Consider the following 25,775-nt stretch of genomic DNA (forward strand, 5'->3'; position numbering starts at 1 on the left):
CAAAGCTCCTAAACATGAGGGCTATACAAAAGGTACCTACGCACCAACAAGGTCAAGGTTTTTATTCAAGACTTTTCCTGGTACCAAGAAAAGGAACCGACTGGAGACCCATTCTGGACTTATCCATTCTAAACACATTTCTACTCGTACCAAAATTCAAGATGCTCACATTACAGCAACTTCTTCCCATGCTGGGCAAGGAGTTTTGGCTGGTAACATTGGACCTCAAGGAGGCATACCTGCATGTCCCAATCAGACAAAGCTGCAGAAGATACCTCAGATTTCTTGCAGGTTCAATCCACTATCAATTCTCTGCATTGCCCTTTGGCTTATCTACTGCGCCCAGAGTATTCACCAAGTGCCTGGCATCAGTGATTGCCTATTGCAGACTTCAAGGGATACAAATTTACCCTTATCTAGACGACTGCCTGATCCAAGCGGACAGCAAACATATACTACTGGAACATCTGGCATATGTGACACGGTTACTGCTTTCTCTGGGGTACACCATCAACAAGGAGAAATCAAAGCTAACACCTTCTCAGAAAATAACCTTCCTGGGTGCCAGCTTGGACACAAACACCCAGATGGCATACCTTACGCCAGAAAAACAAGGGCAATTATCTCAGTACTTCAAAATACTAGCAAAAAGAACCAGGCTTACTGCAAGGAAAATCCTGCAGGCTCTGGGATTCATGGCATCTTGCATTCTTCTAATCCTGTGTGCAAAGCTGCATATGAGGAAACTTCAATGGTACCTAAAAAATCTATGGTCTCAACACAGTCACAGCTTGGAAGCAGTTATTCCAATAATTCCCTGTCTACAAAAGGAATTCCTATGGTGGGCCCAAGCATGTCAAGTAAACACAGGCCTCCCATTCTGCAAGCCTCAAGCAAAACAAGTCATAACCACAGACGCCTCAGATTACACCTGGGGGGCACACATGATGGACAGGTGCATTCAGGGCAGATGGTCCCAAAAGGAAAAGCACCTTCACATCAATCAAAAAGAAATTCTGGCAGTAATAAATGCAATTACAGCTTTCAAGGACTTCCTGCATCCAGGACAATTGCTCATAAGAACAGACAACACCACAGTAATGTGGTACATAAGCAAACAAGGAGGAACTCACTCATACCCCTTGTGCAGACTAGCCATGACTCTTTGGAACTTGGCTCTGGAAAGACAAATCGAACTTCAAGCACAGTACTTGCCAGGGATGGAAAACACACTGGCAGACACTCTGAGCAGAAATATGACAGATCCACACGAATGGCAGCTACATCCACAGGTGTTTACGGAGATAGTCCAAGCGTGGGGGAGGCCAGATATAGATCTTTTTGCCTCCCACAGAAACCATCAATTGAAAAGGTTTTGTTCAAGGACCTTCCATCCAAAGGCCTGGAAAGTGGACGCCCTTTCATTCAGTTGGACAACATGGACAGTTTATGCATTCCCACCTCTGCCTCTTCTGCCCAAGGTGCTTTTGAAAGCAAGAACAGACAAACCGAGGATGATACTGATTGCTCCAGACTGGCCGAGGCAACACTGGTATCCACTCCTGAGGAGCCTAACACATACTCCTCCCTGGCCCCTGCCTCTAATACCTCTTCTGCTGACGCAGAACAACTACAAAACCCTTCACAGCCAGCTGAAAACACTCAATCTCGCTGCATGGAAAATTCCTTAACGCTACATCAAACTCTACTCTCCAAGGAGGTGCAGGATGTCATTTTGGAGGCCAGAAGACCATCCACTAGAAAAGCTTACTCCGCAAAATGGAAGCGGTTTTGCTGTTGGAATGAGAAAAAAGGACAGGACCCTAGAAAATTGAACTTGCCTCAGGTTTTACAGTACCTAGCTGAACTACTGAGCAGTGGACTTTCATTTTCTTCAATCAAAATACACGCCTCAGCCATTTCTGCAGAATTCAACACGGATCCTCCTTTATTCTCACACCCACTCTTACGGCAGTTCCTCAGAGGGGCTAAGAATATAAGACCTCCAAGGAAACAACCAATACCAGCCTGGGACCTTAATTACATACTAGAAAAATTAACATTGCCTCCCTTTGAACCTGCTGCTTCAACAGATCTGCAATATTTGTCCTGGAAAACAGCTTTCCTTCTGGCCATCACTTCAGCTCGTAGGGTTTCTGAACTACAGGCCCTCATGGCGGTGCAGCCCTTCCTCATCTTCCATCAGGACAGGGTTTCCCTTCGTACCAACCCATCTTTTATGCCTAAAGTGGTATCTAGGGTAGCCTTAAACCAATCCATACACCTTCCTACCTTTTATCCTAACCCTCAAAACAAAGGGGAAAGGCTGCTTCACTCTTTAGACATCCATAGGCAGCTACGTTACTATTTGGACAGAACAAAGTCCTTCAGGAAATCAGACCAACTTTTTGTGTCCTATGCCGTAGGGGCTCCAGGGAAACCAGTTACCAAACAGACCATTTCCAAGTGGATTGGCCACTGCATACGTTTTTGTTACTCCTATCATGGGAAACCTGTCTCTACTGGTATCAGATCTCACTCAACCAGGGCCACAGCCACCTCTACAGCCTTCCTCAGAGGTGTGCCTACTAAGGATATCTTGGAGGCAGCCACTTGGAGTTCTGTACATACCTTCACAAAACACTACCATCTGCCCCTATATTCCAGAACAAGAGCAGGCTTTGCCACTGCTGTTTTGCAGGGTATTCTGGCTCAACCCAGTTCCTCATAGTACCTACCACCCTATGCATAGCTTTGGGACTCTACCCATCTGTGATTACTGCAGCTGTATGCATGATGAACATAGTACAGTTTTGTACCTACCATAAATGTAGATGTTCGAGTGCTAATACAGCTGCAGTACAGGTTTCCCTCCCTCCTTCCCCTCTTGGTAAGGCCATGGGGCCTAAAAACCTCTTCATACCTCCTGACTGGGTTATCCTGCTATGTTTTATTTGCTTGCATTAGTGGATTAGCTTTATTTATGTGTTGCCTTCCTTTGGGGGCACCTGACATCTGGGGCAAGAAAGACTGAAGAACATGGCGTCGGCTGTGTCTTATATACTCTGGCCTTCCTGACGTCAGAAGAGTAAGCGACAACAACCGACGCCGGACCAAGACTTTGGAATTCGGCCGACCGAGGGACCGCCTGACGGCTGAAAACCCCATCTGTGATTACTGCAGCTGTATTAGCACTCGAACATCTACATTTATGGTAGGTACAAAACTGTACTTTGCTCTATTTTCATGGCAAATCACTGGGATGATCTCAGGGTTGTAGTCACTAAATAATGACATACATTTGAGTTTGACTTCAGATCCTTCAGAAAATGTATATTAAAACAAATCCTGTTACTCTAGCAACTTTCTAAAAGTTTATAAGAGCAATATTTAAAATATGTCCCTATTTGTACCCCCACTTTGTCAAGGTTTTTCCAGATTTTTTGCATTAAGAGGTTGAGAGGTATGTAAAGAAGGCAAGTTGGCACAGAGGGTTGGTTAATTAAGGCTGCGAGCTTTAGTTCCTGTGGTACAATGTTCATTTCTCTTAGCCTTCCTTTGTCTGCTGTTTGACCTTGAGCAATTCATTTAACCAGACATTGCTCCCAGGTTGCTCTTGAAATAGTACTCTTTCTAGTGGGCTTACCTGGTTAACAAATTAGCGTTGTTATTGTTGCTGTTATTATTGTTGCTATTATTATTAGTATTATGATTATTATGGGCTTATTGTTTGTTTAAATGTTTTGTGAACTGTCTCAGACTTTTTCTCATAGTGAGTCATCACTGGGCCTGTGTCTGGTGGTATAGAAGCCTAGTAAAGCTTGAAATGCATGAAAGAAGATAATCCAAAGTCCTGCAAAGAGTCAAGAGAAAGGATACCGGTACTCTTGGGTTGGATTACAGCAATAGGTGTATCTTGCATAAATCACATCAAAATTTTATTGTGTTTACAGGCACTGTAGATGTGTTGGTGTCCCTAGGGGTCCTTATCTACTCTGTACATGACTGCTTATAAAGTAACGTCTCACCTGCTAGAAGAGAAAATGCCATGCAACTGAACAGACTCTGTATGTCTGCACACTAGTGAAATTTGAGAATACAGTATCAAATGTGACCTATTGTTTCAGGTGAAAAGTTTGTGTCTTACTACTTTTTTAACAGCTGCCAGATTGTATTTGTACCAAGCCTTGTCTATTGTTCAGTAGTCCGTAGAGTTCATAACATAATTACTAGCCAGTAAGGATTTAAGTTATACCACCTGAAGCAGTGTTGCACGTTTGACGGGTAAATTCCTTGGCTGCCTCTGTTCTCTCGTGACTCTTTTACTCTTCAGAGATGAAGATCAGTGCCCATACTTTCAGAAAGCAAATATTCCAGAGCTACAGAAACAAAACTCTGTAATCAGTATGTTAATGCACGGTAGTGCAACTTTATTTTAAAAGCAGTTCAGTATGTCAGCAAGTGATATTTTTATGGGTGGGTCAGCAAAGCCATATAGCAGTGGTGTCTTAGCTACCCTATATTTTGCATTAGGATCAGTCTTGCATCTCTTAGGACATCTCAAGGTAACATAGACTGCTGTCTCATTCCTGTCTGGCTGTAGATGACAGTCATAATTCTTATTCATTCATTTTCTTATACCCGCTTATCCTGTGCAGGGTTTTAGAGGACATTTACCCTGTTTCAGTGAGGACTGGGTATAAAGCAGAGAGCCAGTATTGTATGGAATGTCAGTTCATTGCAAGAATGACGCACACATGGGCAGTTTAGAAGACTGCCAGTTTATTTTTTGGCATGTCTTTGAGCTTTGCTAAGCCATGTCCAACTACCAGGCTAGACTTGTGGGATGTAAGGAGGAGTTTCAGGGGGTAGCATGTTGGAGCTTACTGTACATATTAGACAATGTTTAGCTGTACCCCAGCGGTCACTACATAACAAGAAAGAATGGATTTTTTAGGAGCAAGGAGGCATTTACATATTCGTTGTTAAGGATCAACTCTGTATGTACTCCTCACAGTTCTGGGATGCCATAATCACCAATAGAGACAAGTGTCGAATTCCCTGGTCTAGCTTTACACTGGTAGCTTTTTCCTCTCCTGCTCTGTTCTGGCTTATCTGAAACACAAGGGCCGTATGTGCACATACCTTCTACATTGTGTCCCAGGAAAGCTGTTTTGAGTAAATGCAGTAAGTAATCATGTTCCTTGTATTGAGCTGCAGACTTGCAGCCGCTGTTACAACTGTGGGGCTGTATACAATGATGCATTTATTAAATAATCCTGTGTAATGCACTGTGTGCTTGGATCAGTACTTAATAACATGAACACACTTTACATTGATGCCTGAAACAAATATTCTAAGAAATGAGTTCATAGGTTCATAGGTTCATACTAGGCTATCTGCCCGAGGGCATTTACAAGCCTAGCCCATAGTTTTGTGGCTTACGCCACCCCTTTAGTATGGGGAACTATACCCATTATTTTGCTGTGCCTCTGTTGAGCAGTGACACTGAGGTAATCCCTGGGGTATATCTGCGATCTCCCATCCATTGGTCAAGATTTCTCTTGAACAAGGCCAGCGAGGTGCTCTGCCTCACATATACCGGGATTTTATTCCACAGCATAGGGAGTCTTTGGGTGATGAATCTGTCCCTCCAGCACGTCCTATTAATAGCCGTGTCGAGGTTTAAGTCTCCCGCCCTTGTGGCTCTGATGGATCTAGATTTTTTGAGGTGAAGCATATTCATCAAATCTGGGTTTGACATGGCCTTGTATGTTAGGCAAAGGTCACCTCTGAGCAAGCGGTAAGCGACTGAATAGAGCTGGAGTTCTTTCAGTCGGGCAGCATAGGACAGATGTTTGAGACCCTTTATCCTTTTGGTGAGGAACTTTTGTGGCCTCTCCAGCTGCTGCAAGTGTCGGGTCAGATACATTCCGAATGGGGCATTGTACTCAATCATTGGTCTGATGAGTGATGAGTATAGGAGACTATGACCTCCCTTGATCTAGATGAGAATCCCTTCATGATAAGGTGGGCAATGTAGAAGGTCTTCCTAACTACTTTAGCTACATGGGTGTCGAATGACAGACTACTATCAACCTGGGTCCCCAGGTCCCTGATAACTTCTTCTGTACTCAGTGGATTGCCACCTATTTGGTAGCTAGGGGTAACCTTGTTTTTCCCGAAGGGTATGACTATGCATTTTTGGCATTTAACTTTAGGCCATGGCTCTGGCACCAGTTATCCGTTTCTGTGAGACCCTTCTGAAGGATATCTGTGTCAGATGTGTTTTCTACTATGGCCCAGTTTGCAGTCATCTGCAAACTTTGTCAGCCATAACCCTCCTGTGTTTGCTTGTACTTGGAAAAGTAGATGCCAAACAAGAGTGGGCCCAGGACTGAGCCCTGTGGTACACCACTTGTGACAGGCTTTGAGTCTGACATGGCGCCAGCAACTCTGACCCTGTGGGTTCTGTCACTCAGCCAGTTTGCAACCCATCTTGTGATGTATGGGTTAACATTTAAGCTGATGAGTTTTTCAATGATACCCAGTGGGGTATTGTATCAAAGGCCTTCGCCAGATCGAGGTAGGCTGTATGGACTGCCTTTCCCTCATCAATGGCTTTGGTGACTGTTTGAAAAAGTCAACCAAGTTTAGAAGGCATGATCTGCCTTTGACAAAGCCAAACTGGGATGGATCCAAAGTCTGCAAATTCCCTATGTCTTTATTTATGAGGTCCATTATGATCCTCTCCATGGCTTTGCAGATAAGGCTTGTCAAGCTAATGGGCGGTAATTTCCAGGGTCGGTGGAGGCACCGCCTTTGTGAAGTGGGACCACAGTTGCAGTGCACCACTCCTGAGTGCGTATCCAGAGGTAAGACTATGATTAAACAGCTGTCCTAGCTGTGGGTTTAATTCCTCGTTGAGTTCATGGAGCACACAGCCGGGGACACCATCAGGTCCCATGGATGCTGTGTTTTTGCTTTGGAGAGCAGTTCTCACTTGGGCGTTGGAGATGTTTGGGGGCTGCAATCGCTTGGTATAGATATCTCTCCTTTGGGGGGAGAAGTTTGCACTGAACCTGTCAGCCAGTATGTTGGCAATGTCTGTAGGATCAGTAATCTTCACATCATTTTGAACTAGTTCTGAGCATATCTGGGAGTTTCCTCCCAGGTTTCTAACATAGCTAAAGAAGGCCTTATGATTGTCTTTTGAGTCTTTAGCTATTTTCTCTCAAAATTTGCTTTGGATGATTTTATGAGAGCTCTTAGTTTTTTACTTATAGTGATCAAGGGTGTCTTACCTTTTAAGGATTTTGCTCTATCTTGTAGTAGCTTCCTCCTTTTGTTGTAGAGTTTGTTTATGGCTGGGGTCCACCAGAGTGGACGCTTGCCTTTGGTACAAAGAGTCTTTGTTTTGCTTGGGATTGCCTTATCCATGCAGTCCTGCAGGTGCTGGTAGAAGGCATTTGTAAGTGATTCAGCGGCTTGAGTACTGTTTTCCGTCGGCTCGGGGGCCTTAAAGGAGACCACACTAGTCTTTAGAAGTGTGAAGTCGGCTTTCGAGAAGTTCTTTACTGTGGTCTTTTGCCAGGAGTTTAAAAAAGTCTTCAGTGTGGTAAATACTATATGATTTTTGTTTTGCTTGTGTGTTTTTTTTTTTTTTTTTTGGCATGTTCTATGCCCGTGAGGAGCCAAATAGAATTAAATAATTACCATTTTAAAGTAGAGACATTATTGCAGATATTCTGCACATTGGTGCCGCACAGTAATGGAAGAATAGGAATGAAAGTGGATTATTTAATCCTCACTTGTTTTATTAAGTAATTGCTGTTGACATTTATTCATTCTTCACCCTCGTTGTACCTTTTAAGACATTGTTATGTAAAACGTATCTTCATGTCAGTCAGAGATTGTGTTCTTACACATTTCACTTGACCTTCCATTAACACGTCATTCACCATTGCACCCACATGCATTCTCAGGTATTGACCAATACCCCCTGCACATACTGTAAAAGCTGCGCTTCTATATATTCAGTCTGTGAACCACCCCACTCATTTGGCAGTATTCCTGTTTAACTGGACTGTCCAGCCATCCTGTCAGTAGCCTGCATTAGTCTACTTACACACCTTCCTTCACTTTCCTTCAGATAGATGTAGCACAGGAGTATAGCACAGTTGCCAGTGTAGGCCGCTAACACCACCCCCATGTGAAATGGCACCACAGCACCTGCCAGACTCCTCCCTGCTGTCACCATGCTACTTAAATCCATCCATCCATGTCTGCCTCTGTCGTTTGTAAAATATTTTTTTGTAAAATGTGAAACTCCTGTTTCAATGTCAGCCATTTAGTCTAAACATTTTAGTGCAGGCGGCACAGGTTCCTTTACCCATACACCCCACATACACACCAGAGCTTGACTAGCTCTCCATCACATCTCATAGACGTTGTTCTGCCATGCTTGCAATTTTAGTTAGCTAGCCGTCTTCTCCCGCATCACTTCCTTGCATCTGGACTCGCCCTCCATCCTGTTATCAACAGATGCCCCGATTCCACTGATGCATCCTCATATCTTTTCCTTTTTTGGTTTAATTTCACCAAGTCATTTTGGTTTCCAATGTCCTGATGGAAATGGAACCCTATTTGTAAGTCCGGGGAAGATGAGAGTTCAGGAAATTAGTATTGTTTTAATCTCTGATGTTAACTAAAAGTTCTCTTCAGCATGTGCAATATTGCTGCCTCCCGTAATTCATATGGGGTTACATATGTTGGTAGTATACCCAAGTACGACTGTAAATTCTTTACTTAACCTCTTGCACCTGCTACATTTGGAACTGTCTTGGTATTTTTCTTCCACATTGCTCTTCTTTCTGCTTTCAGATCCTGGTGTTTTATAACCGTCTGTCTCTGTACATAAGAGTCAGTAATCAGTGTCTTTTTTTTTTTTTTTTTTTTTCATGGACTGCTATGTACGATTTTGTCACATCATTTTTTTTTTTGAACTGTTGGTAATGGGTGATCTCATGTGATATAAACTTCATCATTCCCTAATGTTTTGTGGTTTATGGTTCCACTGCTTCTCAGCTTCTTCTGTATTGTAGTGTTTGCGCATTCTCCAGTGCAACAAACAGTCTTGTTGCATTATTGTACATTTCAGTAAACAGGCCCTCTGCCATGAGTATGTCATACACTGCAACAAAATGTAATACTGCTTCCAGTTCTGTTCCCCATAATCTGCATTTATTCTTTTCTCCCATCTTTTCAATGGACTTTGTAAACCAGCATGTATGTAGTCCACCATCCTTGACTGCCATTATTAGCCTTTCACCTTTTGGTTTCAGTCACTTCTCGTGAACCATTCTTGCATCAAATCGTGGTCAACATGAAGTTGTTCCAGGAGATCATTCTACTTGCCACTATATTTATGGGTTTTCCACTGTTCTTTTTTTCTAACTTGGTCCCTTTTCTTATATTCTTTATTTTTTATTTTTTTAAGTACATTCATGTGCTGTCTGATTTTTTTTCATCTGCCTGGTTTATTTCCTGTATTACCTTGACAGTGTGCCACAGGAACATGACCCAGGGAGTCAGCTGCAATTGTGGGCCACCTGCACCACTTCTACCAGAGTACCACCAAAACTGTCTGCTGCCACCACAGTCACAAAGATCCCAAAGTCATCCCTTCACGGAAGACCTTAATTGCAGTACAGAACAAACCAGTTAAGGCTCTGGCCAGCCAGAGATGCAGGGGTCTCACTCTGCACCACCCCAAAATACTACAGGATAATCTGAGATCCAGTGCAGAAAGTGCAGTCCAACAGTAGTTCGCCTGAAAGGAGTTGCATTAAATGAACCATGTAGACAGCTGTTCTGATTCTAATAGTGTCATGCATGCATGCACAGAAGTATCAGTTTATTTTTCTAGCGTTAATTTCAAATTTTTAAATTTTATAGCATCAGTGAAATTCACTTGCATTATTGTGCTTTTACAGTAGTGACAAGGATGAAGCTAACCTGTTTTCATGTTTCTCTGTCTGGTCTTGCATAGATTTGGAGGAGATGCTAAAATATTTGTATGCTGCCATAAGGTAGTGAAAGCTCATGAAACTCACAAGTCTCCAGGCAGCTTCTCCTGCTAAAATCACAAGTCCAGCTGATATTAGATCCACCTTTTCCACTATGTTTAGGAACAACTGAAAAGTAAACAACGAATCTGGTTAAAGCTTGCTTTATCTTCCTTACATATGTAAAACCTCAGCTGCTGTTGCTAGACTGAAGGTGTCTGTAGCAGATGTCCATGGGCATGGCCGTTCTTGGAAATTTTTATCTTCTCTGTCCAGCACTGGAGCGACTGTCATAGTAGTTAAATTAAGATGTGGAGGCGTTCAAGAATTTCTTCTAGGAACAAGCAGGCAGTGTTCTTTTTTTCTCTCTCTCCTTTAGACAGATGTTTTGGCTCCTCAAAGAGCCTGTTCTCACCCATCAGATCTTCTGAATCTGACCAAGTCACTCCCTAGACTAGCTCTTAGTCATGTTCTGAGCCACTGAGGAGATTAAAGCATCTGAACCAGTCATGCTACTGCCAAGGGTTGTGCTTCTCCTCCAAACCCACCCCTTATGTACGCCCAGGGAAAGCTCTGCAGTGGGTTACACAAGCATAGTGTCCATGTCTTCACATATGAATCGGCCACATAATTTAATTTGCTCCCCCAGCATTTCTGACAGAGCATACTGTAGGAAAATTTGAATTTCTGCCAACTTGTTACATTTCCAAAAGCTGTGTTCCTAATTACCTCTCTCCCCATCACACTTCAAGCATTTATCTACCTGCAGATTTTTTTATGTCTATCTGTGGGAAAAATACACATGTAAATACTTCCAAGCTAAAATCCTAAACCTTGTGGACTTTGTTGCAGATTTGGGCGCTATATAGCTGCCATCCCATTACTCCTTTGTAAACTGCCTTTCCATTCTCTTTTCCCGATCTTTTCACCCTTCTCTGATTGCTTCTTATAGTTTTCCTGCAATATTTTAAACACTGTACTAATCACTTCGTAACAAAAGCTTCCATTACAGCCTCATCTAAAAACTCGACCACAGCTGGCTTTTCATGCGTCACTCACATATCCCTTTCTCTTTGCACATACTGTTATCACTTCCTGGAAGGGAGGCCATTCTCTAACCTGCAGCCCAAACTTGCAGTTGGTCTCATCCCACTTTATTGTATTCCCCCCCTCTAGTTGTATACTCCCAGTACCTTGCTTACGTTGCTGATTTTTTCCAGCTCATTCTGAAGCCAAGTAAAACAGAGCCACATCTCCCACTGATTCTTTCTTCATCTCCTCCTTTAACAAGACCACAATCACCCCCACAAATCATACCAAACTCTTAGGGGTTGAAATAGATAATCACCTTAGATTTGACCTACATATTTCTATAACCATAAAAAAGTACATAAACTTGACTTACTGTATCGCAATAAAAAATTCCTCACTGACCACTCCAAAACTATAATAGCGAGGACTCGCCTACTATCCACCCTACTTTATGCCTCCCCCCGTGCTTACAAATCTCCGCAAATGCAACCTAAACAAACTTGATAATTGTTATAATAAGATAGCCAAATTTGCTACAACCTCTCCTGTCAGAACACATCACTGTGAATGCCTAAAAAAACTCAGTTGGCTAGAACTACCACTACTACTTTAATCAACTATCACTAATCCACAAAATAATACATAACTCTGATAACACCCCAGCCCTACAAAATCTTTTGCAACCCTATACAACCACTAGGCCCTTGAGGTCTAGTGCACATAACCACCTCAAAGTAACCAAATAGAACAATGAAGCTGGTAAGTCTGTCTACAGCCACTGCATAGCAAAAACCTGCAACTCCCTTCCTGCCCACGTGACTGACAACAAATCCCCATCACAGTTCAAGAAACTTGTTAAAACTCAATTTTTGAATAATCGACTGTGCTCATGTATCCCCCCTGCCTAATGTCTCATTAGAACACTTCACCTAACTTAAGTAACTCTGCTAAGTCAACCAATCATAGTACTGTACCCACTTAGGACTGTTAATCTACTGCTCATCCCATCTCTCCAGGAGTTGGGGAAAACTACTCCAGCAGTGTTGAGCTTTCCATAAGCAACTAAAACCAGGAGAAGACATTGTAAATCAGTTTATCTTTCTCAACTAAAACTAGGCAAAGACGTATAGTAAATCAATTTGTTATCCATCTCAACTATAGCGTTCATCATCTGCTATCTTGGAGCCTTATTCTACGCGTCTCTGCTTTTACTCTGATAGTAAATCTATCACAGGGAGCCTAAATTTAGGAATATCTTCTAAAATGTAATATGTTGTAGAGAACGAATGTATCCTATCTGTTAGTTAATATGTATGTCAAAGTCTCTGGAAGTTTTATGTCAAAAGTCTGCCCTTAAAACTATGTTTTGTAAAAAAAAAAAAAAAAAAAAAAAAAAAAAAAAATTGTTCTCTTGGAGCTTTTCTCCCCGGGCCTCCAGTGAAATGGACTTGTTATCCATTTGGACTCTCCCGGTCAACAAATGTAAAATAAAGGTAAATTCCAGCCCCCTCTTACCTGTTTTGGATACTCCTGCTTGTAGTTATCCCTGCTGGTAAAATTTCCTTTCTCCATTTCCACATTGTCTAGGACTTTATCCCTTTATGCCACCAGCACAAGCAATTCTCTTTCTTTTTCTAGAAATAGTGTGTGTGTAAGCTTTTGAAATAGTGTGTGTGTAAGCTTTTGAAATAGTGTGTGTGTAAGCTTTTGAAATACTGTACATGTAAGCTTCTGTCTGTGGGCGATTGAACAGTTTCCAAGTTAAGGAGTAAGGCACAATCACAGTGGATCAAAGGAGGGTGATATCCTGCTTATTCCCTCCTCCCCATTGGGGGACTTTCCCCTTATTGAAGATGATAATTCCATGGTTGCAGAGCTGTGGAGAAATAATAAACACACTGCAAGGGTGAGTGGAGTTGAGACAGACCTTAGTAACATAGCAAGAGTTCTTATGAAGTCAGAGATGGGGAAATAACTGATTAAATGAGTGAATTATGTTTATTAGACACAGACACACACGCGGCTCATGAAGTTCCTTTTCTCAGCCTCATTGCAGATTTTTATTACTTGTGCTCCAGTGGTACAATTAACGATACTCTTTACATGGTTGTGGTCCTACAGTGATATATCAGCTGCTGTCAGAATTTTCAGATCTAGACATTTTTGATTAATTGTCACATGCTTTCCTTGACTGTTTCAGCTGCATAAATTGTAGACTCCATTTGATAATTTTAATGTCTTGCATTGCCTGTGAGGAGTGCATGTCTTTTGAAGAGTGCAAAATGACACCTGACAGAATTTTAGGCAGTTACAAAATTGTGTTTTTGTTTGGGATTAGGAACATTTCCAAAGTTTGTTATAGAAGTTATCGGGGCAGGTTGCAGGGATAGAGGTTAAGTGCCTTGCTTGAGAGAGAGCCCACCTGAAATCTGGCATTCTTTTTTTATCTTCCTTGCACAGTTCCTGTTCTGTTGTACATGGTTATGAAGTAATGCTGTTAGTGTGTCTTATTGCTTTCCGACATGGACTTGTTACTTCAGGTTTTATTAACATTTTGATAAATTGTCTTCTGAATGCATTAGTTACTGCTTCACACCAAGTCTATACAGGCCAGTAGAGTAAGAGGTAGTGTGTCAATTTTCACCAAGATGTTTTCTCCCCTTGGTTTTGGAGCATGCATTGTTGTGTTGTACATTTTTCAAGCCTATGAAGATGCTTGGTTCTGTTATCACTGAACATTTCCTGTTTTCATACCTCATTTTAAACAAGTAGATCTTTCTGAGTGACTGATTACTTAATCACCAAATTCTTCCTTAAACCTGCAGATAATTCAGTGTTTTAGGCAGCCCTTCAGAAAACCTGGCAATTGTGACCCAGCCAGTTAGTGTAGGAAATGCACTGTATCCATTAACCAACAGTTGGCTAGACGCAGTCTCTTGCCCAGTGGCAAAAAAGGTGTTGTCATGCTTATGCAATGTTCAGTGTAAAAATACTGTAGTACCGTTTGTGGTGTTCTATGTGCCCATTTTGTTACCCATTTTCTGATTGTATGGAATGCATTGGTCTAGGTGGTCATCTTCAACCCTCTTTTATCTCTTTGTTAGGAGGAGCATTTAGGGTATTTTGGGAAAACATTTAGAGCATATATTTAAGTTGGCCTTGTGATGCAGAGGTACCACCTTGCCTTTGTTCAGGAACAAAAGTGGACTCCTCTAAAGAGTGGAACGATTGAGTGGACAAAGTTCAGCTTTCCTTCATGGTTTTAAAGGATGAGGGTTGTCGTCCTGTGTCCTGACTGGTAATATAGACCATGTGTTTTATTATGTCACATGTGTATAGTAGACCCCAATCTAGGTGCCTTATCCCATGACCATGAGAATCCGATACACCAATAGACCAACAAAGGAGTCTTCTGAGTGCTTGTCTTTGTGACATCCTCTTTATTCATTGTCAAATGTAGGTGGGCTGACCTAAACTGAGTCATTTTCAGTCATGGTTTAGTGAATGATAGAGCTATATAGAGTATAGTGTTTGTTTGTGTCTTTCGGCTTTTCCCAGTTAGGGGTTGCCACAGCAGAACTCCGGTCCGCTAATGATTGGTAGTTGATTTTTACGTGCCAAGTTACCAGCCCTGACGCACAACCTTCAACGAAGGTACGCCTATTCACGCACGTCTCCACGCAGAAGACGCTCTAGCTGAGAATTGAACTGGACAGCGTCTTGCTGTGAGGCGACAACGCTACCGCAGCACCACCACCACCGTGGATTATATAGAGTATAGTGTAACTAATCAAAATAGCTGATTGTACAACATTTCTAATGAGTTTGATATCAGGTATGTGTGAAAAGCTAGGTATTAGAAAAGTGTCAATATTGTTCCCTAATGTTCCATCCTCCATACTTCAAAGGGTTGCCAACTCTAAAGTACCTAGAACAAAAGGAGTGGGTACCCTGTGTCCTTTGATGTCTTTGCAGGGAATGTAGCATGGACTGGTAATTTAATCAGGGCTGACTAAATGTGAATAATTGGACCTGGAGTGCTTTATTCACTGAATGGTCCGAAGCAGCTGGTGGTACAGAATGGCATGGCAAGTGGTAGCTAGAAGTAGTTTATTACTAGAAAGAGAAATTAGAACTTCAAATGTTCTTGAATGAAAGTTTTCTGATAGTATAGTAAAAAAAATGCACCACATGTTTTATCAGTCTGCTTTCTTGGTCTCAGTCTTAAGTGCACAGCCTAACTTGAGATGTTCAAGTGGGTGAGCGTTGCAGTCATCACTTATGAAAACTTTGCCATAGGCTGAGATCTGATGAGCACCCTTCCCCTCATTCAGGTTGACATCTTTGAGTACTTGGTATAAAGGTAATGCCCGTTACCATCTTTAGTACTTTCTTCCCATGTTTGCAGATGAAAAATGTGCCATTCTGAATAGTGAGTGCATTGTTTGCCAGTCCTGTCTTTGTCCAAAGAGCAGAGCAGGTAAGCACTCTGAGTCCCTTCTATTTTATTCTTTCTGCAGAACTTTTTGTCATCTGAAGTTATCCAAAAAAAGGTGGTCTAGAAATCTGTAAGGCATGCGCACAACATAGGTATAGAAAATATCTGTCTTTGTTAAAGTTTATATGAGTGCCTGCAGATGGCAGATTCCTTTATAAAGATTTTATGATTGGTTTATTTGCTGTTTAGAGTTAAAACACTGTGGGCAGTAGTTGTGATAGTTGCCAGGGATTCAGACCCAAGACCGTCAGGACCAGATGTTATGGCAATCCCGTATACTTGAGAAAAAGAAACTGGTGGCTCTGTTAAGTTTGCTTTATACTCAAAAACTTGCACACTTGCTGCAAGGTTGTGTTTTTGAAGAAGAAGCAGAATAAGGAGAAGCTAAGTGAGACCAGGGAATTGGGTGACTCCCTTTACGATCCAGAGATGCCCTTCCTTAGATCACTGTTGCAGTATTCCAGTACTGATGGGTTAGCTCACAAATGGAACCTGATGTCCAGCTAGTATATCAAACCTAAAACCTTCCATATGATCATAGAGCTGATGTATGACCCAAGCCTGTGTTGTAGTGGTACATGAGATTTAAGATGCAAGAGCCTCGCACTGTTCAAGCCAGGAGACACAGGGGAAGCCTGAGTAAGGAAGGTAAAGAAAAAAAACAAGGGGTAGTGCAGTAATGCAGTAGTTATCAGTAGGATATCTACTGTTATGGTAAGTTCTTACACAACTGTACTGTCGGGACTGTTGAAAATTAGTGCAACTGCAACATTTTCTACCCAGGCTGACATTGACCTAAGGGGAAGCAAAAACCAAAAAATGTCATAAGCAGAAATCTCCTTTATACCAAGTACATGAAGATGTCTGAGGTAAGGTGACAGCATTAATGAGGAGAAATTCTACACAACTTTGAAGGTCTGGCCAGGTATTGGAGGCAAGTCTTTCAGAGTGCCTGAAGTTATGATGGCAGCAGTGATGTACATGAAACACAAGTACAGTTATGTAGCCAATTTACTATAATATTAGGCATTCAAGTGTGCTAACTGTTTCAGTATAAGTTCCCTCTTACCCTCAGGACAAGAGTGGATACCCTTGTGCCTTTTTTGTCTCTTCTCTCTGTGCTGTCTCATTGTTAAGGTGTCCGTAAGGAGGATTAGAAAACTCTGGGTCTCAGATCAGGGACACTGGGAAATTACTGTAACTGCAGCTTTTTCAACCAGGCTGATGATCTAAGGGGAGGGAAGAAAGAAAACAAAGGTGGCATGGAAACACCAGCTTTATACCATGTATATGAAGACTTCTGAAGTAAGGTGACATCTGCTGCGATGAGTGACCACATTTGAACATTTGCCATCATGTTAATTTGACTGTTCAACTGTACTACTTTTTAGAGCAACACTAGTCCTGTGCTTGCACAACTATCCAGTCTAACACACCCACACACTTCAATCTCAGATGCACTGCTGTAGATAGTTTTTCTAGTTGAGTTCATCAGAGACAAATATTATAAATAAAATATTACTAGTCGACCTCTGGCCATGTGCTTTGGTGGTAGATTCAGCTTCATTTGAAATGCAGGCACCATTCCATCTTTATTGCTGATTAATGTTTTGAACTGCTTTGATCCTGTCCTTGTCCCCTTTTTAGCAGAAGACCGCAGCGTACTTTGTTTAATTTTTTTATTAAGGCAGTTTTACACCTTTGCTTCTTCAGTTTAAAGAACTGTGAAATAAACTGAGGTTGTATTCATTTTCGAGTTTTTTAAAATGTTCTTGTTTGATTTTTTTTTACACAGGGTCTGAAGTGAGAAGGTTCACTCCACTTTACTTCTCTGTGGAACCATCGGATACACTAGCAATTCGAGGCACTCCCACTATACTGAACTGTTCAGCGCACTCAGAAACACCCCCCAAAATTGAGTGGAGAAAAGATGGGACTTTTTTGACTCTGGCATCAGATGATCGACGCCAGCTGCTGCCTGATGGGTCTTTGTTAATTAGTAGTGTGGTGCATTCCAAACACAATAAACCAGATGAAGGATTTTATCAGTGTGTGGCAACTGTGGACACCCTTGGGACCATCATCAGCAGGACAGCACGGCTGGAGGTAGCAGGTATGTCTCTTTATAGTCAAGTTGTAGTTTGTGTTCAGCATTTCAAGATCTTGTTAACTGAAGAAAGCTTGGGTAATTGCTGAGAAGAGTTTGAAATGCTGTGAGCTACATTTTCATAGTTTTGAACAGGACTTTGCATCAAGAGTTTTAACACAGGACTTGAGTTTTGGCATTACTTAACACTTTTTTTTGACTGCAAGTGTTCGATATCCAGCACAACTTAGAGATGGATGTTTTCTTCACTTTGTGCCAGGATTTACCAAAAATTTGCTACAGGCAGTGAAATCCTAGTCATTTAGGTTGAATGCAGCAATTTGTTTGACTAACCTTCATATGGGATGCAAAACATGAAAACATTTTTATTTTTTTTAAATATTTATTAACATTTTTTTAAACTAGGTGAAAAATGAATTTCCAGTCTGAGCAATACAGCATGTTCTTGCTTTTTTCCTTTTTGCATTTAATGTATGTTCTTCATGTGAATCACTGATGCAGTGCTTACTTTTAGAAGTTTAGACTCCAGTAAGGTCCATTGTCCAGCCCAAGTTATATAACCTTTATGTCCCCAAAACCAATGTGGCTTCCTCTCCACAAGGAGTGTTGCCACACTTGTGGTATAAAAGGAGCCAGTCTACGCCATTTTCAGTTTCTTTCTTGCCACAGTCGCTATCACTTTCAGACATCATGTCTGTTCTTTGGCATTGCTTTCAGTTCATCTGTTTGATTGTGAATCCAGTGCTGCAGAGGAGTACTCCCTTTGGGATAGTTTTCTTCTTTCTTGTTGCCCGGAGTGTGATTAGGAGACTGGCTTAGCTGTGGATTCATTACCTGCCAAACAGTGTGAAGGTGCAACTTCTCAGTGGCCCACTGGACAAAAAGTTTGTTTGGAGTCCCCTCTCAAGTGTGGCATCAAGAAACAGGAATAAAAGTGTAAAATTAGGGCAACTGTGAAAGAGCTATTCTGTTCATCTATACCCAAGTATAATATAAAAATGTCTATTCAAGTACTAACCATTCTGTAGATACAATACTAAAGAGAAACAAGGGGATGAGAAGAAGGCCTTTGTAAAACATAGCTGGTATGGCAGAAAGGGAAGCCTAGAGGCCCTCAGGACCAGAACCTGGACAGAGAACAGAAGACTGTGTCAGTTTTCTGTATCCTTCCCTCACACAGCAAATAACACCCCAGCCCTTGTATTCTACTTTGTCCCGGAGAGACATCTTCCAGGACTGGGGGATGGCCAGCTCTTTTTGTTCTAAATAAAAATTAAGGAAACCACAGAGGAGAAATGTGTGCTGCAGACTGTGTCCAGAAAATACCAAATGCAGATATTTATTATCGCTGTTGCAGTAGCCTTAGTTTTATTTTTAATTTTTCCAAGTCTTTTGGTTTGTAATACCATGATGGGAATGGACCTCATTCCTAAGTCAAAGTATGATCAAAGTTCATGAAATTAGTATTATTTCAATTTTTGATGTTAGCCAGGAGTGCTGTTCGCAGGACCCACAATGTGCCCAGTAATGTCAACTCCTGAATTTCATACAGAGTTACATGTATAGGTAATTTGTCAAAGTACGATAGGAAGTTCTTTTTTATAAGACCTGTTGCTCTTATTACTCCTACCACATTGCCCTCAATTCTCCCTGCAAATCCTGGTGTTTTATGACTTTGGGTGAGTCTGTCTGTAAGACACTATAGTCACTGGGTCTAGCAGTTTCAATGATCAATGCCATTTTTGTCTTCTCGTGGACTGCTGTATCTGTTTTTCTCGCATCTGTTTTTTGAACTGTTGATAATGGGTGATCCAATGTGATATAAACTTCATTTTCTATAATGCTTTATGGCTCATGTTTCCAGTGCTTGTCAACTACTTCAGTGTTACAATGTTTGCACAATCCCCAGTGCAACAGTCTTGCCACATTATTATGCCTTTCAGTATACAGTCCTTGTGCCATTAGTATATCACCTCCAGAAACAAGGTGTGCAACTGTTTACAAAACCTATATTTGTCTTTCTCCCACGTGTTCGAAGGACTTAGTAAACCAGCGTGTATGTAGCCGTTGGGCCACCAATATTAACCTTTCATCTCTTGGTTTAAATTCACCTGTCCTTAACCATTCCTACATTTGATCCTGATCAACATGAGGTTGTTCCAGGAGTTTTCTGTGCTTGCAACTATATTTATGCATTTTCTACATTTCTTGCCTTCTCATCTGATCCTTCACATTATATTCTTTCTTTTGTTTTTTTGGCACGTTCAGTTGCTGTCTGAGTTTTATCTACTTTTGGTTTGATTTCCAATCTCGCTTGACACCGATATGCTTCTGCTAAACTACGCAAGGAAGTAATCTTAGACTTCTCATGTTTTAAAACTTTCAGTACGTTTGGGTCTTGTGAGGGCAGCAGATATGTATGCCGTCCTACAGTTACAGATCTATACATATAATCAATTTCGAGAAAGCCCATACCTCCTTCAGAATGGGGAATATATAGCCTTGGTATGCACTGACTTTTATAAATCATTTGATGAGCATGAAGCATCCTTTTCCTGTCCAACCTATCCAACACCTTTTTGGGCCAGTCAGTCACTCTAAAACTACATTAGGACAAGAAGAGCAAATCAGTTTATAGCTTGGACTTTGTTCCTACATGTCAGCTCTGTTTTTAGTATTAATTTGTTTTCTAAAATATTCCTAAGTTTTATTCTCATCTGTTCTTGTTTTATTGTTGATCCTTCATTAAGTCCCAAATATTTACACACTCCCTATTGCTCAAGTTTTTATATGACATTTTTGTCCCAAACTGATGTCTTCTTGGTACTGCAGCTTTCCTACTCTGAATGTTGCTTTTGTACATTTATCAAGACCAAGTGACATTCTTATGTCATCTGAAAAAGTTTTGATCACTTGCAGTTATGCTTTCAGTTCCTCATCTGATGAACTATACAGTAAATTGTCCACAAAAAGAAGATAAGTCTTTACACTTTGTTGTTTTCTGGAAGCCAAATTGTAGCCATGACCTAATCTGTTAAGTAGACAGCTTAATGGGTTAAGGGCAAGACAAAAGAGCAATGGTGATAGTCATCCAGGAATATCCCCTTTGGGTTTTTATCCCTGGAATAATAATTTGTCCTTTATTATGGCTTAACTACATAGTGGTTTGCCACTGTTTCGTGGTTAGTGTAATGTAATAGATCAAAGTAAGGTGTAGCTTGTACATTTTTAAGAACTCTTTTATCCATGAATGTGAAATACTGTAACATTTTTGTAGTCTATCCATGCCAAACTTAGATTCTTCTCCTTTTTACAGTTTTCCATTATGACCTTAACAACAAATGATCCTTTGTTCCCTATAACTTTATTTTATTACCCTTTTGTTCTATTGCCATGATTGAGTTTTCTTCTAAATGACTATAAACTTTGTCAGCGTCAGTTCCAGTGTATAGTTTATAGGTCACTGGAAGCAAGTTATTGGTCTATAGTTTTTAGGATAACTTGCAGGTTTGCTGTCAAGTAGGAGCATTCATTGTTTTTCCTGTTAACCAGGTTTCTGTCTTTTTGGGGTGAGCATACAAATAGTTCTTAATCATGGCTAAATCTTCATGTAAAGATGTTAATACTTTTAGCCAGAAGTTAGATACTGCCTCTGGGGCTGGGGTTTTCCAATTAGGAGTTTTTCTTAACTTTGTTTCAGTCTCACTGGTCTTTTTTTTCATCCCATTACATATCCTGTGCATTTAAACTTCTTATTTCTTTTACTGCTGTCTGTTTAGCATCTTTATTTTCCACAGGATCTTCACAGATATTTCTCAAAAATGCATCTATTTTTTCTTTTTTTTGTTGGCGTTTTAATTGCTTTTGCCTTGTTTCCTAATTCTCTATAAAGCTTTTTTGGGTCATCAAAAATTGTTTATTTAGTACTTTTTCTTTATTTATATGAACGTCTTCTGTGTTTTTCTGCCTGTGCTGATATTTCCAGTTTATTTTTTGCGACGATGCATGATAAATCTAGCTCGATCTGTTGTGATATTGTGCACTGTTTTTATCATGTCTATCTTTGAGTGTTTTTGTTGATCTGTTCCCTCTTCTGTACTCTTCTAACACTGGCACTTCTTGTTTTAATTGCTTTATAGTTTTCTCTATTCAATACTTCATGATAACATTTGATGTCTCCCCTTCCTTTCCCTTCCTGCCCTGTGTTTTTGTTGTAAGAGACTTTATCTGCTATTAGTTTAGCTGCACAGTAATATATCCTATTTAATTATGTTGTATCTCATGAATCTGTATGAACAGTCTTGATTACTGTGTTCATTTGTTTTATCAAACTTCTAACTTTTTGGGTTTTATTGACTTTCTGTAGTGTGTATCTTTCATTGATCTTAATATGTCTGGCCCATCTGTATTACATCAAGCAAATCTTCTCTTAGATCATTTTCTTCCAAACTAAGGACACATTCTTTGTTCTCCATTTCCTGCAGGCATTCTGCAGAAAGTTCCAGAGCATCTCCCTGTACCGCATTCTCTTCAATTTCATCCTGTGTCATCCGTTGCTCTTTTCATTCGGGACTCACTGTCCTATCACTCCACAACATTGATTGTTTCAGAGTTGCCACAGTTTCCTGCTCCTTTCCTTACTGTGCAACTCCAACTGAACTTTTGTACTGGTTTCCTATGGAAGGCTCCAAAGTATCTTCATATGGCAACTGATCATATATTTCCTGCTCCACTGGTTTCTCCTTAATTTGGGCCTCCATTGCTGTATCCTGCTGTGTTATCAAAATTAGATTTTTTAGACTAAATCCTTCACTTCGCATATAGTCCATAACCTCAGTTTCTATTTCTTTTACTTTTCCATTTCTAACCCTCTTTTCTGCATTTCCTCTTTGTTTTCTTATTTTTTGTATTGTAAAAATTTCCATATCCGGGTGCCATTGCCTGTATTTCTCTTCAAACATCTTTGGTGCTGCTCTTTTTGCATTGATTAGCTTTGCTTTCTCCTTTGCATAAATATTGCACCATATTGAATCTTTTTCAATCCTAAGTCCATATTTCTTCTTCAGATGTCTCCTGTTCCTCCTTACTTGGGGGACTCTCTGTTCCATCATGCTGATATAACCCATGTTAGACTTTCTGCACTAAATCCTTCACTTCACAGGTATTCCACAACTACAGCTTCTACTTTTTTTAACTTCTGCTTTTCTAATCTTCTGCTCAACATTTCCTCTCTGTGATCCTATTTTTTGTATTGTGAAAATTTCCATATATGGATGTCTTTGCTTGTATTTATCTTTGAGTATCTTTGGGGCTGCTTTTTTTATTGATTAATTTGTTTTTATCCTTTGCATAAATATTGCACCATATCAGATCTCTCTTTCCCATGTCCATATTTCTTTTTTTATAACTTTCAAAAATCTCTAGGTTTTGTTCTTTATATTTTTGCACTTCCTCAGTCTCTTATTTTTCCAAATGGCCCAAGGTTTATTGGTTTATATAATGTTTTTCACAAATCTGTTGTATTAATAAACACATTTTTTTTTATTTGAAGCGTCTGACAGTTTTTCTTGTGCATGTACTTTTCTTTCCTCCAATTTCTCTCTCTCTTTTTGTGTATCTTCTGTCTTGAAATTCTGGGCTTCTTGCATAATAGTAACAATGCATAATTTCTTATCCTCAATAGTCTACTCTATCTTTATGGCTCTTTTCTGGCCTATCCATTTTGGTGGACTACTACTACCTTCTACAATAGGGGGCATCCTCCCCCTGTGCCTGGCCTGGCCTGGCCATATTGTAGGAATGTTTCCATGTCTTTAGGATTCTATGCTGCCATTTTTTCCATTCCTTGCACCAGTGGGCCTACCAGGATTGGGCACTTCCTTTTCTGGGTATTGTGCATCCAGCTATCTTTTTTTTAACCTACTGCTGTTAATGGTATATGCTGTATAAAATACAGTCTGAATATCAGTGTCGTCTTAGTGAAATATTGTGAAAAACAAGGTCCACCTTGTGAAGGTACTCACCAAGACTTGAGGATGAATTCAGTTCCTGCAGTACTGCTCTCTTTTGCTTGCTGATTTCTCTCCATTTAGACCGCCTTATCTCTGCATTTGGACCCCATTTACCAGCAGCCGTAGCGGTATGGGTTATATCATAAGGATGTAACAGCTGACCAGTCTTCCAAAGCCTAAGGTTTCTTCTGCATGGACCCAGACTGTTAGTTGCTCCTGTGTAGAGAAAACCAATAGCCTGAGCACCAAAACATCTGTACTTTTTATCGCCCTCAGAGAGCGCTCTTTCTTGTGGGCTTCAAATGATCAACAGTTTACGATCTTCCATTGCTAGGCAGGTAACCTCCCTGTGGGGAAAAAGCATATATATGTTAATTTCTGTGGGGAAACTTTTTTTTTTTTAGTTTATGTTTAAGGGGACTATCGTGAGACTGGCTGGTCCAGCAATTTATCTTCTACTTTTAGCTTTTACTTTTTGTGCTTGCTTTAATCTCTGTTTGTGGGGGGGGGGGGTGCCTTGTGCTTATTTTGTTGGACTCACTGTGTTTTATTTGGACCAAGTGTGTTTTGGGAATGTCATTTTGTATTTTGCTTGTGATCAGTACTTCTGCCAACTTAACTGTCACTGACTGTCGCTGCCATAACCAGGAATCTGTCTACCATTTTCAGCAGAACAATGGAACAGCATGCCAGTCTCTTGGTTCTACCTATTTCCAGACCCAAGAAAAAGAAAACACAGAAGGAGCCCTTTCCAGCACAGTGGACTCTGTCTGTGACTTCAGCTTTTGGTGGGCGACACTGTTGTGGCCATTACTGGTTCCTATTTTGTTTTTCCTCTGGATCCCTCTGGTGTAGACTCTTCAGCCATCCTGGACCAGTTGTCAGCTATGTCCTCTGTGGCTTTTCAGGCGCCCTTACCAGACACAGGAGAGTCATTGTCTTCTGTCTTGTAGAAGGAAGTGGGGAGTGCATCCCTGTGTAGCTGGGTTAAGAGACCTGGTACCCTGGTTGAAGTTCCATCCATGAGTCTGTCCTAAGGATGTCTCTTCAACCAGAGTACCAGGTCTCTTATCCCTGTGCAGCTGGGTTAAGAGACCTGGTACCCTGGTTGAAGTTCCATCTCTGAAGTACAGGCTAACACAGAAGGCCTCTGGCTAACGAAGTTCGCAGATGACTGCAAACTAGGAGCCATAGTCAAGTCCCCAAATGATGTGGACATCCTACAGAAGGGCCTCACTGAGATAGATGCCTGGTGTCAGAGCCATGGCCTCAAGCTCAGTGCCAAAAAGTGCAGTGTCATCCCCTTTGGTAAAAACTCTGTACCCATGAACTACCACATAGACAGCAATCTACTTAACACCAAATGCGTAATGAGAGACCTTGGGACCCAGGTGGACAGTAGTCTCTCCTTTGATAGTCACATCACCACAGTAGTCAGGAAGTCCTTCTACGTGGCACGCTTCATCATAAAAGGGTTCTCATCCAGGAAAAAAGAGGTCATTGTTCCCCTCTACTCATCACTCATTAGACCCATTATACAGTACAATGCCCCTTTTGGAATGTACCTCACAAGACATCTGCAGTAGCTGGAAAGACCACAGAAGTACCTCACAAAGAGGATTATTGGCCTCAAACAAAACTACACTGACCGCCTCAAAAAACTCCAGCTTTACTCCGTAGCATATCACCTACTCCAAGGTGATCTCTGCCTAACATATAAAGCTATGCTAAACCCAGAACTGTTCGACATGCTACACCTAAAGAAATCCCAGTTCCTCCGAGCTATACGCTCTAGGGACTTAAACCTTGTCACCACAATAAACAGGACATGCTGGAGGGATAGATTCCTGTCCCAGAGACTTCCCATACTCTGGAACAAGCTACCCATCTATGTCAAGCAAAGTTCTGCATTAGCACTTTTCAAGAAAAATCTTGATGAGTGGATGGGAAATAGGAAATACACCCCGGGGATCACTTCTGTGTCTCTGCCCAACAGGGGCACAGGAAAATAACTTTCTTGAGTGGCATAAGCTATGGAACCTTGCTGGCTAGGCTTAGGC

General features: G+C 41.0%; 1 protein-coding gene across 13 annotated transcripts in view; it reads left to right on the forward strand.

Annotated features, from left to right (window-relative positions):
• NEO1 (neogenin 1) overlaps window positions 1-25,775 on the forward strand; it is a 2,116,015-nt gene that overhangs the window by 631,047 nt on the left and 1,459,193 nt on the right. For all 13 annotated transcript variants that reach the window (XM_044077666.1, XM_044077665.1, XM_044077664.1 and 10 more), the window contains exon 2: window positions 17,393-17,710. In XM_044077666.1, the coding sequence (XP_043933601.1) occupies window positions 17,393-17,710 (318 nt within the window). The remainder of the gene's footprint in view (window positions 1-17,392; window positions 17,711-25,775) is intronic.

The sequence above is a fragment of the Protopterus annectens genome, chromosome 7.part0, assembly GCF_019279795.1.
Source record: "Protopterus annectens isolate FY-2018-M chromosome 7.part0, PAN1.0, whole genome shotgun sequence".
NCBI lineage: Eukaryota > Metazoa > Chordata > Ceratodontiformes > Protopteridae > Protopterus > Protopterus annectens.